General features: G+C 38.2%; 1 protein-coding gene across 1 annotated transcript; it reads right to left on the bottom strand.

Annotated features, from left to right (window-relative positions):
- Positions 1-1,722: 1,722 nt before the first annotated feature.
- LOC109045818 lies at positions 1,723-13,063 on the bottom strand. Its single transcript, XM_042724480.1, has 6 exons — positions 10,078-13,063; positions 9,307-9,681; positions 7,012-7,131; positions 6,771-6,803; positions 6,609-6,662; positions 1,723-6,294 (listed from the first exon to the last, which is right to left on the bottom strand). Exons 1-6 carry the CDS (start codon positions 10,148-10,150, stop codon positions 6,263-6,265), a joined length of 687 nt encoding a protein of 228 aa, XP_042580414.1. The 5' UTR covers positions 10,151-13,063; the 3' UTR covers positions 1,723-6,262.
- Positions 13,064-18,526: the final 5,463 nt, after the last annotated feature.

Genomic DNA, 18,526 nt, shown 5'->3' with positions numbered 1-18,526 from the left:
CAGTTTGCTTAAGCACTTGCTAGCAGCAGCACTCCAGTGCAAACCCTTACTTGGGAACAGGGGCCAGGCCCCATCACCTGAACTCTCCCTCTTCTGCGACACAGCAGGATTTGCCCTGTATACTTCCAACTCCTGGGAGAGAAATACATCAACTTACGTCACAAGTTCAGGGTAACTGGGAAACTTTGATGGATTTCATTAAAAAACAAGAGGAAGCAGTGTGTGAACTTACCCAGGAGGTGAAAGCAACTTCTTCCCAGCACTGTCACCAAGTTTCCCACCTTGCTACCAACCTGAAGGACAACCAGCAGCAAGTTCTCACACTTTTGGCTACAAACAAAAAGCAGGATGAGGCTGAGACTGATCAACTTCAAAGAGTGGAATCTACCTTTGTCGCTGAGGTGCGCTTCATGGTGGATCAGCTGGAGCTGGAAGTTCAACAAGACCTCAAAACCATACAACAGAACTTTGAAAAAAGCCATGATCAGCTAACAAAAGAACACCATCAATGTTACGTCCACATGGCCAGTCTTTAAAAAGTTCCAGACTGATGTAAATTAGTGGATCTGCTTGAGAAAAACACACCATCTGACACTACTTCCCTCTCTTTATTACCTCCCACTACCTCCGTGACAGCACCTGCCGCCCCTCTTCACGCTACTGCAATAGTAAAAAGCGACCATCTGAAGCTAACGTTTCCCACCTTTGGACGTCCATCAGACGACCCTGACCCTTTGCTATATTTGACCCGCTGTCAAGATTTTTTAGCATTACATCCCCTGATTAATACTGACCTGCAGGCCACTTTCCGAACTGTACTTTATGGAACAGCTTGAGACTGGTGGGAGGTTGCCAGATCTTCTATTACCACATGGGATGAGTTTGAATCCGCTTTTCTCTCCGCCTTCCTTTCTGAGGATTATGAGGATGAGCTGGCTGATCGAGTCAGAACTAGAATTCAGGGAGAGAAAGTATCCATTAGGGATTTTGCATTCTCGTATCGAGCTCTCTGCAAGAGGTGGAAGCCTGCCCTAACAGAAAGTGAGATGGTAAAAATGATTCTTAAAAACATCAAACCCTGCCAGCCAGCTACATGGTCAAGTAAGTACTGTTGAGGAGTTAGTGAAGCTGGGTCATCAGCTGGAGAAAGATTATGCACAACAACTACAATATGAGGGATGTAAATATGAGACCTGCAATGCCACCAAGACCTAACTCTGGCCAATCTGTAGAGATGCCTCAAGTACAATGCTGTCGGTGCAAAGGTTATCGTTCACCTGGGAATTGTCCTCACTTTAATCCTGCTCCATCCAACCAGTCTTCTGTACAGCATCGACCCCCTAGTAACAAGCGGTCTTTCCAACCTTTGAAGTCTGGTGGTCCACCACACCAGACAACCACACCTTCCAGCAACACTGTGTCTGCAACAGAGTCATCTTCGATCTTGAAAGAGAACACCACCACTGGTTTTTATACCCCAAATCAGCTAATTACTGTACCGAAACAATTGGTTTTACCCATTAGGATCGCTATTATTGATACAGGCGCAAGTTACACCCTCATCCATGAGAGCCTATGGACAGAACTCCAACCGCAAGACAACCTTCAACCTTGGACCCTTGGTCCTCTTTATTTAGCTAATAGTGAAGCAGAAGTACCATTAAGATGGATAAATCTGCAGATTGTAATCCACAGTAAGACTTTCACAGTATGGGTTGCTGTTCTTACTTCCAAAGTCCTTGCCTATGCAGTGATTCTGGGTTTAGAGTATACCTGTGGTGAAGTCACCACACCAGAAAAAAGAAACAACATTTGAAGAGTGCTAATAAGAGCCTCTCTCTACTCAGTTCCATTCCTCCACCACAACTCCCCCGGCTATCACAACGTCTTGACAGCTTTGATGAACAAGGGTTGATTGATATTGCTGTGGATGATGCTCACTTACCAGTTGATGGAAAACAGCAACTAAGGCAAATCTTGGGAGTCCCACTCTCAAGTGTGTGCCCTCCGTCCTGGACGGACTGATGTTCTCCAACACTGCCTTTATATCACACATCCAGTTCCCATTAAACAGCAACCTTATCGTATGAGTCCTTCTAAACAAGCTGTTTTTGAGAGAACAGCTAGAGCAGATGTTAAAGGCAGGTATCGTGAAACCATCTCACTCGGCCTGGTCATCCCCTGTTATTCTAGTACCAAAAAAAGATGGTAAAATGTTATTCTGTGTTGATTGCCGTAAAGTCAATGCTATAACAGAAAGTGATGCATACCCTCTTCCTACAATCCTTGAAATTATTGAATTCCTCTCTGGTGCGGCTATCTTTTCTACCATTGACCTTAACAGTGGCTACTGGCAGGTGACAATGGATCCAGCTAGCAAACCTATGACTGCCTTTATCACTCCATCAGGGGGACTATATCAGTTTAAAGTCATGCCGTTTGGGTTAAAAAATGCCCCAGCGACTTTCCAAAGACTGATGGAGACAGTTCTAGGAGAACTATGAGGTAACATATGCTTCGTCTATATTGATGACATTATAGTTTACTCACCATCTATGGACCAGCACTTCCTCGATCTCCAAACCATTCTCCATCGTTAGCAAACTGCAGGCTTGACTATCAACCTGAAAAAGAGCGAGTTTTGTCTTCAATAGTTGACATTCCTTGGACATGTAGTGAACATTCATGGTATTTCAGCAGACCCCAGCAAGGTTGAAGCTGTACAGGAATACCCTGTACCTCGTAACCTCAAAGAGGTTCAGCACTTCCTTGTGTGGTATGGGTGGTACCATCGGTTTGTACCAAACTTCTCAAGGATCGCATAGCCCCTTAATGCCTTGAAGAAAAAGGGTTGTGCATTTCATTGGTCTTCTCAATGTCAACAATCTTTTGAACAACTAAAAGCATGCCTCAACTTACCTTCCATTCTTGGACATCCCAACCTTGACCTCCCATTTATTGTATATACGGATGCAAGCAACACTGGACTAGGTGCTGTGTTGACTCAGCAGAGGGACCAGGGCTCAGAGCAGATGATTGCCTATGCTAGCCGAACCTTAAACAAGGCCGAAGCAGATTACTCCGCGACTGAGAAGGAATGCCTTGCCGTCGTATGGGCTCTGGAAAGGTGGCAGCATTATCTAGAGCTCAAGTTGTTCACGGTTGTGACAGATCACTCAGCTCTGCAGTGGGTAATAAGCTCTACAAGAACCACCAGCCGACTCATTAGATAGGTTCTTTGGTTGCAAAAGTTTGATTTTTTTAATTGAATATCGTAAAGGAAGGTTGAATGTCGCAACTGGTGAGCTCTCCCGGATCCATGCCCAGCCCAGTTGCAGTGTATATGCCAGTCGCACGGAGGAATTAGACCTTCCAATCACTGCTGCTGCTATATGGGAGGAACAACACAAGGACCCTGCAATCATAAAGATATTCCAAACATTGGCAGAAAACGAAGATCAACTAAGGAATCAGTATGAGGTAGTTGAAGATAAATTGTATCACACGGCTCAGCTGAAGACTGGCCACCGCCATTATTGGGTGTACATTCCCAGCACTCTGGTTTCGCCCCTCCTCCAACACTATCATTCTAATTCTTTGAGTGGTCACATGGGTATTTACAAGACTTACCAGAGGCTGCATGATGTTGCATTTTGGCCTGGGATGTGGGCAGATGTGAAGAATCACGTTAAAAGGTGTATCAAATGTCAAACGCTCAAAGGAGAAAATCTGAAACAATAATAACAAATAATAACAAAAATACAACAAGTTAGTACATCACGTCACAACAAAATGCTAGGCGTTGACATCATGGGACCAATGCCCCGAAGTACCCACCAGAACGAGTACCTGCTTGTCTTTGTGGACTATTTTTCTCGCTGGGTGGAGCTATTTCCCATGCGGAATGCCAATGCACAAACCATTGCAGTGATTTTTCAGAGAGAGATTCTGACACGATGGGGTGTCCCTGACTTTATCCTGTCCGACAGAGGCACCCAGTTTCTGTCTGCCATATTTAAGGAGGTATGTGGTAAATGGTGTGTCACACAAAAACTGATGACCGCCTACCATTCGCAAACAAATATGACAGAAAGAGTGAATCGCACCCTAAAGTATATGATTGCTGCTTATGTAGAAGACAATCATAAAAAATGGGATCACTACTTACCAGAGCTACGATTTACAGTCAGTTCAGCTGTCCAGGAAACCATTGGCATGACACCAGCAGAACTCCATCTAGGGAGGAAATTGCAAGGTCCAATGGACAAACTGTTGCGAGGCAAGGATCTCACTCCTGATTTACCCCCTTATGATGTTGTAAATCATTTATCTCAACTTCAATCAAAAGCAAAGGAGTGCTGTAAAAAAGCTCAGAAAAGACAACTTCGGAGCTACAATAAAAACCGACGTGAAGCTTCATTTAATGAAAAAGACCGTGTCTGGCTAAAGAATTTTCCCCAATCCAGGGCACAATACCACTTCAGTGCAAAACTTGCACAAAGATGGAAAGGTCCTTACTGTGTAATAAAGCAGTTGGGACCACTGAATTATCAGGTGGCATTGGAGTCCACTGGGGAATACTCCAAGATTCCCCTGAAGAGGATGAAGAATTCTTGGGATTTTAATTATTCAGGTCAAAACTATTTTACAACCTTGGGTTGTTTACTCAAGACGGGGAGAGTGTAGCAATATGAAAAAAAAAAAACGTACGAGGATTTTTAATGTGCTATGGCCAAGTAGAGGGAAATCAATTGTCCGGAATTGATGAAATGTGTATTTAAGGTGGAGCTGCAGGAGGGCACAGCAGTAATTAGCAGAGAGATGCAGGTCACCTGAATCGAGTCAGATGCTGTTGCTGCATTGTGGAGACCTCGCTGTGTTTGGGCAGGGTGGATGGCTACGAGTTGCCGGGCGATCATTTGAGTGTGCGTGCTGCACCTCCGGGCACCTGCTGCAGAGCGAAGCAAGTCTCTTATGCTGACAAGTGTGAGCGGGATCTCAAGGAGGGTTGAATCTGCTGAGGTTTACATGCATCAATGAAACTGCTACCTTAGAGGCACCTTCCCTTTTTTCTTTCAAGTTTTATTTCCTTGTCATTGTTGGACTACAAAATCGGTGGAAAGACTATATTGGAACTTAACCACAAAGCTTGTTTTTTTCTTTTGTTTTTTTTTTCCAATTTTTAACTTTGGTGGATTGTTAAAATATGAATGTGAACCAAAGTACTTAGTTTTCTGTTTGGTTCCATATTGATTGTTGAAAATATCTCTGTGAAACTGAGGTTGCATTTGAACTGGAAAGTTTTTCTCTCTTTTTTTTTTTTCTTAAATACAACTTTGAAACTATGAACCTGAACTTATTTTGTGTGGACATTTCATTCAAATTAATTTTGTAACCGGTGGCTTAAAGAGCTATTATATTTGACAAGACTGAGCTTGTCTGGTGCCCGAACTAATCCGATCAGATTGTTAATTTGTTTCATTTTTTTTTTATATATATATAGTTAATATTATCTCCTTAATCTGATAGGAAAATTTCTTAGCGCCCGCCACCGCTACACAGCTTTACAGTGTTATACAGGAAAATAATGCTTCAGTAATGCAAACAAAAAAATAAATTCTGCTGTAAAAAAAAAAGAGGACAATAATAAACAGTCAATTTTTCAGTTAACGTCAGTTCATCGTTGTTCAGTGTCAAGCTTGGTTCAGTTCTCATCCAATAGTTTCTGTGCCATTAAAACAATTGCCAATGAGAAAAAAAAAAAACTGAGGTGGAATGCACTCAATAAATCTGCTCTTTATTAACAATAAATGATTAGATTTTTTATATGACAAGTTATTAATGACAATGTTAAATCATGTAAGTTAATATAAGTTAAAGGGCCACAGTTCTGATGGAGATGATTAAAGAGTACTTGAGCTATGGAGGTAGCTACATATTTGTTTCTGTCTTTAGTTGTGATTGGTGGAATTTAAAAAAAAGTCTCACTGCCCTCTAGTGGCATCACAGATGAAGATACTATAAAGTGATCCCAAATGGAGACATTTCTTATTTCTCTGTGAGCAGTAACCTCACCCCTCCACCAGAAATAATCATCTGAACTGTGTATGTTCTGAATATGGTTGGCTTTGATTTATACATTTGTAGATGTAAAACCCAGGCAAAAAGTCTGATCCATCACAATCATTCTCAGTTCTCTTGATGTAATGTATAATGAATTCCACATATTTATTGATGTTCCACATTATTGCAGTTGTGAATTTTAACTATAGGTTGGATTGCTGAGTGACACTCCTATAGAAAAAAAAGAAAAAGAAAGCTTTAATAAAACTTCTTTTATCTTATATTTTAACTTCCCCTTCTTCTGACTGTTAAACAAATAGCCTAAATGCGTAAAAAAATCACTAAATAACATTAATCAGTTTGATAGATGATACAATTTCCCCTTTATATAAGTACAAACTAATATGTTTTCATCAAAGTTAGTTTCTAAGTTATCAACAAAAATCTACATATTTTTCATAGTGAAATTACACAAGAAGGACATGTGACAATGCGCACTCCTAATATGATTTCATCTATAGTCACAAATGTAAGATCATACTTACCGTTTTCATTAGTGAACTTTGCTCTGTTAGTGAACTTTACTTGAGAGGTGTTCTCTGCACAAATTTAATAGAAACATATTTGACTACAAAGTTTAGTGTACAATTAAGTCAAATTGTAGAGCTTTCAAACTAAATTATAGTTATAATGAGCTGAAAACCTACCATAGACAGGCTCAGTGATGTTATTTTCTTGACCTGTAACTCCATAGTTAAATGATTCAGAAAGCAGTTGAAAGCAGCATAAAAAAACAAGTTAATAATACGTCATGCCATAAATCTTTATATCGGTTAAATTTCTGTGTCAATAATTATGTATGTATATTTACAAATTATTAACATCAATATATAGTGTTAAAGATTTCAAAGAAGAGCTGTTTACATGAAATTCTAAAATGGTACTTACGTTTGAAGAATTTACATGCAACAACAAGAAGCACAAGTAGCACTACTAGCAGTGCTGCTCCTCCTGCCACTCCAGTTGGGATCAGCCAAGTCAGAGAATCCACTGAAACAACAGCTGGTTCTGAAGAATGATTTTATGTCAGATTTTAAGACACATTTCAAGCAGTAGATGCACATTAAGACTTTAACCAGCAATATTCTCATTAAGCAGACACTTATCCAAAGCGACTTTATGAGGAAAATAGAAGCAATGAAACCAGCAAAAGAGCAATAATATGTAAATGCTGTGACAAGTCCCAGATAGTCTAATGCAGTACACAAGGTTTATTTATTTATTTATTATAATAAAGAAAAATAATAAAAAGGATATATAGACAGAGGAGGACAGTAATGTACATTTACTTGATTACTTAAGTACACTTTTTGAGTAGGCCTATCTGTACTGAGTAGAATTTTTTGGGGAAACTTATGACTTTAACTTCGCTACAAAAGACAAATATTGTACTTTTCACTCCACTATATGTCTGTTAAAGTCCTCGAAGCAGAAAGTCGTTACTATGTAGCAGATTTGAAAAGTCCATGGGTGACTTTTTTTAGACAGCCTATAAGTAATCACTCTTGTAGGGTTACATGAAGTGATTTCCCAGCATTTCTTTAACACTGACCAGCTGCGAATGTGATATTTATCTACAACAATTCAATAATAATAAGTTAATATTGTGATATATATTAGACACCATATTGTCTGATTTTGCTAAATTGTGTAAATGAAAATATTATCTAAAGCCACAGAACAACTGTTGTGCATCTCCTAACAAAACACAGTAGGTGTTTGACTTGAAACAGCACTGCAAAGGCTGTTCTGAGTATGACATCCAGAGGTGGGTAGAGTACCCAAAAACTGTACTCAAGTAAAAGTAAAAGTAAAAGTACTTATATAAATATCTACTCAAGTAAAAGTAAAAATACTTATAGAAATATCTACTCAAGTAAAAGTAAAAGTACTACTCTGAATAGTTACTTGAGTAAGAGTAAAAAAGTATCAGATAAAAAAACTACTCAAGTAGTAAGTTACTAGTTATTTTGGGTCATATACTGAATATCTATAGTCTTTTTTTATTTGGATATATAGATAAAATGTATGTAATGTATTTGTGTGTGTGTGTGTGTGTGTATATATATATATACACAGTGGGTACGGAAAGTATTCAGACCCCCTTAAATTTTTCACTCTGCAGTCATTTGCTAAAATCATTTAAGTTCATTTTTTTTTCCTCATTAGTGTACACACAGCACCCCATATTGACAGAAAAACACAGAATTGTTGACATTTTTGCACATTTATTAAAAAAGAAAAACTGAAATATAACATGGTCAAAAGTATTCAGACCCTTTGAAAATCATTACACAAAATGGCTTCAATATAACAAACAGTGAAAAATTTAATGAATACTTAATACCAACCGAACTTGGTGTAGATAGATGGATATAACTTACACGGTGAAGACTAATTCATTTACACAATGTATTTCTTATTTATTGTAGTTTTTTTCCTATTGCTTGTAATTAGTTTCTTGTTCTTATTTCATCACTGACTGTTTATGTATCTCCAGTAAACTTGAGTTTTTTTAATTTTTTTTTTTTATTATTTTTTTTTTTGTATTAGTTTGATATTGACATTGGTAACAAGGATTATGAAAATGATATGGTATCAAATCTTAATATCATAAAAAAACCTTATTAAAAGAAAAATAACTATATCAAGATATAGAGATATAAAATTTCTAATATCGTGGTATAAGATTTTGGTCATATCGCCCACCCCTACATACAACAATAATAAAACAGGGCATTGACATTAAAAAGAACATTTACTTTTGGTACTTAAGTACTTTTAAAAGTAAGTAATTCTGTATTTTTACCTGAAAATCTGTCTTTACAACTTTCACTTGTAATGAAGTAAAATTTGACAAGCAGTTAGAGGGTCAAGTTTTTAGTTCAGATAAATAAAAAAGTAGATAGAATAGAAATCAAATAGAGTGTGTTAGAGGGTCAAGTTTTTTCAAATAAATAAAAGAAAACAGGTAGATAGAATAGAAATCAAATAGAGAGTGGAAGTGTTAGAGTGTCAAGTGCAGATGGAAGAGACGGCTAAAAACTCAGCTGCTCAGATCCAGTTGGGCAGATCATTCAACCAGCAGGGAACAGATAAGGAATAAAAGTCAGTGAAAGTGATTTTTTGCCTCTTTGGGTTGACAAATTCACCATTCACTTGCAGAATGCAAGCTTCATTTACCGTTTTGTAGTTCAATCCTCTTATAGGCTAGGAGACAGCTAGTCTCTCTGAACAGTGAGCAGTGGTAAACACCTAAATCAGACTGCTGCACATTACGGATCTTGATGGAGAAGTCCAGAAGTTCAGACTCTACTAATTTTGGGAATGTCTTAATCCGTCCATGTCGGTTATTCCAGAATTTAGCCTCACCATCCAGACTGATCTCCACAATTTCATTGTTTGTTGAACTGAGATGAGTCCACACCACGCAAGATTCATTTGTCTGGTTTGAATTCAAGAAGTCTGATTCAAAGAAACAGGGCAGCATGACTTCAGACTGAAGCGCAGTAGTTAAACTGACATTGCTGATTTGATCTTTCCGACATGCATTCAAACCTGTAAAAACCACAACATCTTATACAACCAACATCTTGTCTAATGTCATTCGTGCCTACTGTGTGGGTTATCAGGTTTCTCATAAATGAATTTACAATTGTATCTTTGTCTATCTATCTATCTAGCTATCTATATAATTTCACTGAACAATTCAAAGCTTAAGCTGTTGAGTCATTGCTTAGAATCCAGATCAGATGACCGATTACTAAAAACTTGAATTAACGAACAACAAAACTGTTATTTTACCATGTAACAAATAGGATATATTTCTATGTTCATAGATCAAACTTTAAATTTGATATTTTTAATGGATTAACTAAACTTACAATTAATTATATGTGCTTCCTTAGCACATATACTTTAAAAAAACAAAACAAAATAATGTTTGTATCTTACCATGTATAAATTGAACATCAAAAATAAGCAGTCCTAAAATCCAGAAGATAAAGTAACTGTTCACACACGGCATGTTTCAGAAGAGCAGGTGTAGTTTGTGTTGTCGACTTTGCATATACCACCACTATGGTCCCCCCCTCCCCCCTCTCTTTCTTGAAACCATTCTTGTGTTTTTTGCTGCTTACAGGCTGTGAATGGTACTACAGCTAAAGTATATAGTTTTATGGAGAACTGCTTCAACTGATGTCAGTTTATTGGTTCATAATATTTTGAAAATATTTGTAGAAACTTAATTTTCTGTAAAGTTGCTTTGCAATGATTTGTATTGTAAAAAGCGCTATACAAATAAACTTGAATTGAATTGAAAAATCACTTCTGTGATCCTGATTCACATTGGAGAAGTATTAATAACTAGTGACAAGCATGATATATATGCTTTTGGGCATAGTAACTGTAAGAGTCACTTCATAGAGCTCCCTGTGTGTTAACCGATGCTGCAGTTCACAACCTCAACAGTAAATGCCTCTATATCAGACTATTAGACAGTCTAGAAAAACAAACAAAACTGCAATTGTATTGAAAGTTTTATATGTGAGATTATTAATCAGACTGAATGTAGAAGTTGCCTGAGGTATTTAACAGTCAGGCGCTTACAGGATGTGGTTTTGAGGTAAGATTTAAAAAATAGTTTAAAAGATCAGGGAGGTTCAAATCGCTCAACGCTATTAGTTACTCAAATGTGCTGTTTGAGCATTTACCTCACTAATAAAATAAATTACTGAGTCTCAAATGTGCTGTTTTAATTTTTAGTTGATGAAATGGTTGAAAGTAGCATTGGAACATATGAAACTGCAGAACAGAGAGCAGTGTAGGCCTACTGCTGGTTACAGCTCATGCACTTTTACCCCAACATCTTCCTGTGACAGAAAAAAAAACGTAAACATCATTATTCATAATTTCATGTGTTTCTTGGTAACATCTGATGTACATTTATCTGTAAGGTTCTGTGTGTAAACAGTGTGTCAAACTGTTCAAAGAATCATCAAAGAAAGGGTAACCTGTAATGGATTTTATTTCCCTAATTCAGATTTCATTTTTGGATAAACTGTGCCTTTTAGGTGGGTTTTGCAAAGGTGTATTTGCATGTACGTTTCAGATATCTATAAAGTAATTTTGACTAGTAAGAATGTTAATTTTTAGATTGAAATTCCTCCCAGTCACAAAGCTAAATGCAGAAATCTCCAAAGAAAGATCTTCCTAGTCAAAAATCTGATTGATATATCCATATTTAAATTACAGATATCTTTAAATGAGATTCGACAAAGATGAATTCCACTTCCAGACATCTCTTAAGTTTTGCCTAATCAAAAATCCAATTCAAGATTGTGATTTGACTAATACATTATGTATTTTGGATATATTTAATAATGATGAATTTGGTGATGAATTTTGTTTCTATAAGGGTGAGAAGGGTAAGAAAAGAAGTAGGATGCGTCCGAAAATACTTTTCTGGACCTTGATAGTGTAACTTACTTAGCAGTCTATGGGATATTAACAGGCCCAGTTTTCATCCAAAATATCTTAAATTGTGTTCCAAAGACGAACAAAGCTGTTACAGGTTTGGAACGACATGGGGGTAAGTGAATGATGACAAAATTTTCATTTTGGGGTGGAGTAACCCTTTACTGAAAATTTTTGATAAAGGCAACGTCTGTAGTATAATACAGATTCCTACAGTGATATTTCACATAGCCTATCCATTATTGCTGTGAAAATAATCTTATCGTTTTCTGGGTTATTCATGGTCTGTTGAAAGTATGTTTATTCTTTTACACTTTTTATTTTTTACATATTATTATGTATTATTTATTTGTACATATTCATAAAGTGAACATTTCACTGATTGTTTACAGTTTATGCCGTGTTCACACTGCACGATTGAACCCTGATTTTCACTCGCGGACAGGTTTTGCGAAACAGCGGACAAGTTCGCAAAATCAGAGGCAAATTGGTGCTTGTTCACACAATTATCAAAGACGCGATCTGAGAGAATCACTGATGCCTCGCCGAGGCCTGTGAAATATTTGGCATGCTAAATAGCCTATCTGGACCTGTCAGCGATTCAGAATACTGGGGTCTCATTTATAAAATATGCTTATGCACAGATTTGATCTTAGAGTGTATGTATGCTAAAATCCACGGCAACGTTCATATTTATAAAAACGGTCTTTGACGTGGAAAAGTAGCTACTTACTGTGTCAACGTCTGAGCAGGCATACACACTTTTCCTTGTGGCAAAGTCGAAGTACTGCAGCTATTTGAACATTAAGCTGCAATAATAATAAAAACGTTGTACGCGCAACAGAGTACGTGAACGGAGTGGAGTGGGAGCCTAGCAAGGAGTGGAGCGGTGTGATTTTGACTGGAGCAAGGAGAGTGTTGTGGTTTTCACTCGCTCCAAGAGCGCTCCACCACCGCCAACAGCCCATAATATAAGTGCATATTTAGCAAGAATTCACGTTAAACATATTTAGCATGATCGAGAAGGATCACTCAAATCAGAAAGAATGTGAAGGTATGATGACGGCAATGGACATGAGCGGGAAATTATAGTCCTCAAGGAATTTGTTTGTTCCTTCTAAGCTCCTTTCACACTGCACTTTGGTCCCGGAAAATTGCCGGGTCGCCTTCTGTGTGAATGCAAACACATCCCGGGATTGATTCTGGGATCGATCCCAGTTGGGGACCTAAGCCCCTTTCACACTGCACGTTAGACCCAGAAAATTGCCGGAACATTGCCGGGTCGCCTTCTGTGTGAACGCAAACATGTCCCGGGATTTATTCCGGGACTGATCCTGGGTCGGGGGGACCTAGTAACATTGCCGGGTTCAGTCCCGGAACGAGCGCTGTGTGAACAAAAGCCAGAACTAATGCCATGTCGTAGTGATGACGCACGTTATCGTGCGACTCTTTTAGCGTGTTTTGAAGGCAGATCAACGTTCGCGACGAAACAAGTATGTGCAAACTGTAATGAAGCAGAGATCAGTTAGTTCCTCACTAATCCGCGCTAAAGCTGAGATCGTTCACCAGCTTAAGTGAAAGTTAACGTGCCTCGCGTTTTCGACTTGTACATTACACGTCACTACCTGATATCACGTGTCTACCGGGACCTTTACGGGTTGTGTGTGAACACACGCACATATTCCGGGTAATCACTGGCAGTGTGAAAGTGCAAAATCTAGCGACCTGGGAACAATTGCCGGAACACATTACCCGTGTATTTTCCGGAATCGCAGTGTGAAAGGGACTCTAGTAACATTGCCAGGTTCAGTCCCAGAATGAGCGCTGTGTGAACAAAAGCCAGAATCAATGACGTAAAGGGTGTGTTGTAGTGATGACGCATGTTATCGTGCAACTCTTTTAATTATTCCTTTAATGTTAATAAAACACCAAACACACAGAGAAAAATCACTCATTACTCTTGACTGAAAAACTTTAATACAGTTAATAGGAATCAATGTATATAGTGTTTTATTTTTATAATTGTTCAGTCAATTTTTTTTAATGCTCCTGCTAAATACACCTATTGTACCTGAAAATAAAACACTTTATTTCATTTGTATAATATCTGTATTTGTAATGTGTATCTTTGTTCTCATTTTTTTTTAATAACAAAGATAAAATAATGACAAAGATTTCTATCTTTACCCATGCCCAAAATCATGATATTTCTAGACTCCAAACCCCCGCCCGCAATTGTGCCCTCGTAATTCCATTTCGCCCCGCCCCTCGGGAGGTCTGTGCACGCCACTGATGAGATCGGCAGAGACGTAAGTGAGCATGTAGCTGATAGCTGTTGATTTATGTAAAAAAGCATCAATAAAGTCTGAATATTGAGTCGAACAACACAACAACAGCAAAGAACATTTACATTATCAAAGAACATTTCATTGCCTTCAGTCACAGAGTTCAAGCACTATTACTCCCATTGTAATCAATTAAGCTGTTTACAGTGTAAAATTAATATCTTACTTTAGTACTTACATTCGTACATCTGCACGTTGTTGTTTCTGATGAGAAAATTCAGTCAGCGAGCGCGCGCGGTGAACAAAACAGTGGCGCTTCAGCAATGACTCATCTGAACGTGCGTCTATAGGCTAAGGCATAGGTCCGACGCAGAAGTATAAATCAGCCTTCGGTTTGAATGGGCATGACGCCTCTGGACGAAAACGTACTGTTATTTTCATATCAAACAAATTCGCACCGCAAAAGCAGCAATTATACCTTTTAATGCTGACAACCATGTTATTAACTTGTCATGTGGTAGGAAACATTTTGCACACTATAGTGTTCCAATAAGCCACTTGTTATTTTATTGTTTAATATACGTTATGAACAGAACTGTGCTTTTTCAAACATACTGAAATAAATTAGACATGGAGTGAAGCCAGAGCGGTGTTTCTGATATCAGTGAGCGAGGAGTGGCGCGGGAGCAACATCTTCGACTGTTTTGTCGTGCAGTAACGGTTTTAATATATTCTATTCAATAACATTGTTAACGGTTTTTATTGAATTTTTTTTAATAACATCTGCTGCTTTGCTTCTGTGAAAATTAATAGAGACATCAGCCTTAAAGGGGTCATCGGATGCCCATTTGATATAAGTTGATATGATTATTTAGGGTCTTAATGTAAAGTCTATAGCATACTTTGGTTAAAATTTCTTGATGGCAGTGTTAAAAACACTTTTTTTTACCATCAAAATGAGCTCTGTTTTTAGCAAGCAATTCTAGTCCGTGTTTCTTTAAATGCTAAATGCCGCCCCTCTCTCCTGTGGGATGACCAGCCATGCTCGGAGAGAGTTTACTTTTGTCGCGAAACTTGCTCACTAGCACATATTAGGAAAGGCGATTTGCAAAGATTCATAAAAAACCTTATAGCCTACTCACTTCTTGTGTAGATGAAGGTCAATCACGAAAGATTCGCGCGAACATAGATGAATTTAGGCCGATCAGGGATCAGCGCATTCCCTTCAAAACGAAAGTAACGTTAATCCTCTGCATCTTCAGCGGCTCAGATGTCGGGAGTAAATGACGACTGCTATGTTCATTATTACATCCAACAACAAAACAGCTCAATCGTTTAATCGGAGACATTCTTGTCTTCCCTGCACTGGAGTCGACACAATGGCGGTCTGAAGACAGCTCACTCAGGGCAGGTCTAAGGTAAGACGGCCTTGTCAATCAACTGTCGTGGGAGGGGCCTGTGCAGAACTACATCATTCTGACAGGAATCTCAGAAACGCCTGATTTGAGAAAGGGGATTAAAAAAAACCAACCACTGGGTGGATGTTTACACACGGTCCATGTAACCCTTCACAATTAAATTTTCAGACCACATGGAGCAAATGCAAAAATTAAAAAATTAAACCAAACATTCATTTTTTCAACTGCTTCATAAATGAACAATTTCCATTTTATTTCTTTTTTTTTTTCAAATTTACTTTTGCGAAATTGTGACTTTTTTATTCAAATTATCATTTGAATAAATAAAATCTAAACAATTTTCTATTTTTCCATTTTTTTTTTTCATACAATTTGCGCTGTGGGCTGTACCATTAGGGCAGGGGTGTGCCGCAGACTGTTTCACAAACGCTTAACATGGCTTAATGTATCCTACTAAAACAGTGACACTGGAGGACACACCTTATTAATAATAAACATGTAGACTACTATTTACAGAAAAGCAGAATAGCCCAGAACATGAAAGCAAATTGTGCTAAATTGTGAGTGTTTTGTGCCCCACTAAAAACCTAAAGAAAATACGTGGCTCAATGAACGAAGACATGACAATGGTATAAATTAAAAGCCCAAACTCTGTATATTTCTTAATACAATGTATTTATAAAGTATAGGTACAGGAAAGCAGATGAATATGAACGCTACATGCTAAACTGTTATCCTCCCATAGGCTTAGAAGACGGTGTAAAAGTTCAGCTAAATTCGGTATACACCTTATTAATGTTGCAAACTTTGCCTTGCCTACTGGGAAGCAGATGTGACTGGAATATGAACGCGACACGCAAAGTTAAGAGTTTTCCTCCCTTTGAAAACCATTACTTGAAAATGCTTAATATGGTTTAATGCATTAAGACAGTGATTAAAAAAAAGTAAAGCATACACCTTTTTAATAAAGCATAGCCTACTATTTACACACGAGAAGAGCCCAGAATTATAAAGCGCAAGTTTCACGTGAAGCGATTTCCTCCCATATGAAACTATCATACACACACACACACAACCACCGGGGGACATTTTAAAATGGTTAACGTGGCTTAATGCAGCAACTCTGTGTTTTTAAAGGACCAAATTCAGTAAACATATTATTAATAAATGCAGTGCATGTACAGACAAACAGGCGAGTCCATAATTAGAAAGCAGCATGTTTAATTACGCGTTAAGCGTTTTCCTCCCAAGGAAAATGTTTTGTGGCTTAATGCATTAAAACCTTTTTAAAGACCAAACTCAATAAACATTATTAACATAGGCTAATGCTTTATTCATAAACACCAGCCACGAAAATCTGTCTATATATATCTCAGGTTAATGTTTGAACTGTAAAAGCTACATTTCAAAAACATTATACAGTTATTTGCTATGCTCAGCTGCCACTTTCCACGCCTACGCTGTTGCTGCCTGCCACAGACGTGCAATGGATCATGGGGGCCCGAAGTGTCAATCAGTTGTACCCTTTGAAATCCTTAATTCTGAAGAGCCCTTTGAAGTAACCACTTTTGAGCACTTTGGTTTGGAACGACCCTTCAATATGCCGGCCATGCATGGTTTTCACTCCGAAGTACACTTCAGAGGGCGATAGTCTGGCTCAAATTGAGGGGTGATGTGGGGGGATGGCATCCCCCTGGTTGAAAAAAATGACAAAAAGTATCCCCTTGGTAAAACCACCATCCCCCCTTAAAATCCCCTTTAGATTAATAATGTGTATTATGTAAAACTTATGCAAATGAAATGTTAAAATTCTCTACTTATGATCATTCACAAACTAAACAGCGGTGATTGGCCAATCAGAACTCGGTACTGTAACAAGCTGCTCACAAGCGGAAGCATGTTTTTGTCATTTTTCATGCAAAAGTTTTTTTAAAAAGAAGACAACAGAAAAGGTATTCCTTGATTATAATTTAATGACATTTCCAGACATTATGTTTAGAGCCCGACTGATATATCGTTTTGCCAATATTATCAGCCGATATGAGCCTGTAGCCGATATATATCAGTATCGGTGAATATGCCACCGATATGCACTTTTTTTTTTTTACAGAACATATAACGCAGATAAAATGCTTGAAATGGTGTAATTACTTAGTTTGTTCAGCAGAGCACGCACCATTGTTTGCTACTGGCGACCTGGATGAAATGCTTAAAAGCTTAAGTCTAGAGGAACCCTCTCAAACGTGAATCGAGTGTACGTCTAGAGGCCCTCTTTCAAATGAGCCCCCGGGGTTCAGGAGTTAAAGGTGGTTAAATTTGCGGTCTAACGTCATTTGATCTAGCTATCCTGGGGGTCTACCGTTGTGCGGAAGGCAGTGTTCATGAGGGCTTCTCGAGCTGAAGGGATCCCCCGATTTGGTGAAGAGCCGCCGACGCGTTCACGAGATAGTGACACCAGTCAACACCTTCACTTCAGTAAGGAGGTCTCTTGTTCAGGCAGCAGCATTCAAGCGTTGTCTTATTTGACCGTAAGTGTCCTGCGAAGTGGGCTTCACATGAAATTTTTGTCATGATTCCAGTTCCAAGGGAACGTACACGTAACATTAAAGTGCGTGAGATGTAAATTTAAATTGTATTTATTAACAGCGGTATGTCACACTTCGCACTTCTTTAGTAAGTTTCATCTGTGTGTGAAGACAGTAGTGCAAATCCGTGAATGAATGAAATAAACTTCAACAGAATAAAGTTGATGGAATTGAATTGAATTAAAGTTGAATAAACTTCAGCTTTACTGTTCAGTGCACTGATATTAGACTAATTTTGAATAATAAAGTTTATTGTTAAATTGTTAAATGCCCTGCCTCCATTACATATCTCTGTCACGTCATTTTATGTGTTTGATCACCACATTTGAGTGATCATTGTAAAAAATGTGTTTATGTATATATATTCTGTTTATGTATATACTGTATTCTATATATAGTACGTTTGGATACATGAATGGGAAAGTGTCCAAACTTTTGACTGGTACTGTACTATAATATATACAAAGAATATTGGCCGATGTATCAATATTTACTACACAGAGCCGTTGTTAACAGACAAGCTGCGCAAATCCAAGTTCATTATCAGCGTGGATTTGTGCACCTTGTCAGTTAACAACGGCTGTGTATTAACAGCTGCTCTATGGCTGCATTTACACTGCAGGTCTTGATGCCCAAATCC

The sequence above is a fragment of the Cyprinus carpio genome, chromosome B5 (assembly GCF_018340385.1).
Source record: "Cyprinus carpio isolate SPL01 chromosome B5, ASM1834038v1, whole genome shotgun sequence".
NCBI lineage: Eukaryota > Metazoa > Chordata > Actinopteri > Cypriniformes > Cyprinidae > Cyprinus > Cyprinus carpio.
Note: the sequence above shows the minus strand (reverse complement) of the source record. Positions and strands in the feature narration are given on the sequence as shown.

Excerpts from the sequence above, each read along its gene's own strand:
- LOC109045818 (XM_042724480.1), bottom strand. The coding sequence starts at position 10,150 with ATGCCGTGTGTGAACAGTTACTTTATCTTCTGGATTTTAGGACTGCTT. Across the intron at positions 9,682-10,077 it reads TGATGTTCAATTTATACATG|GTTTGAATGCATGTCGGAAA; the intron begins GTAAGATACAAA and ends TGGTTTTTACAG. Across the intron at positions 6,295-6,608 it reads AAAGTTCACTAATGAAAACG|GAGTGTCACTCAGCAATCCA; the intron begins GTAAGTATGATC and ends TTTTTTCTATAG.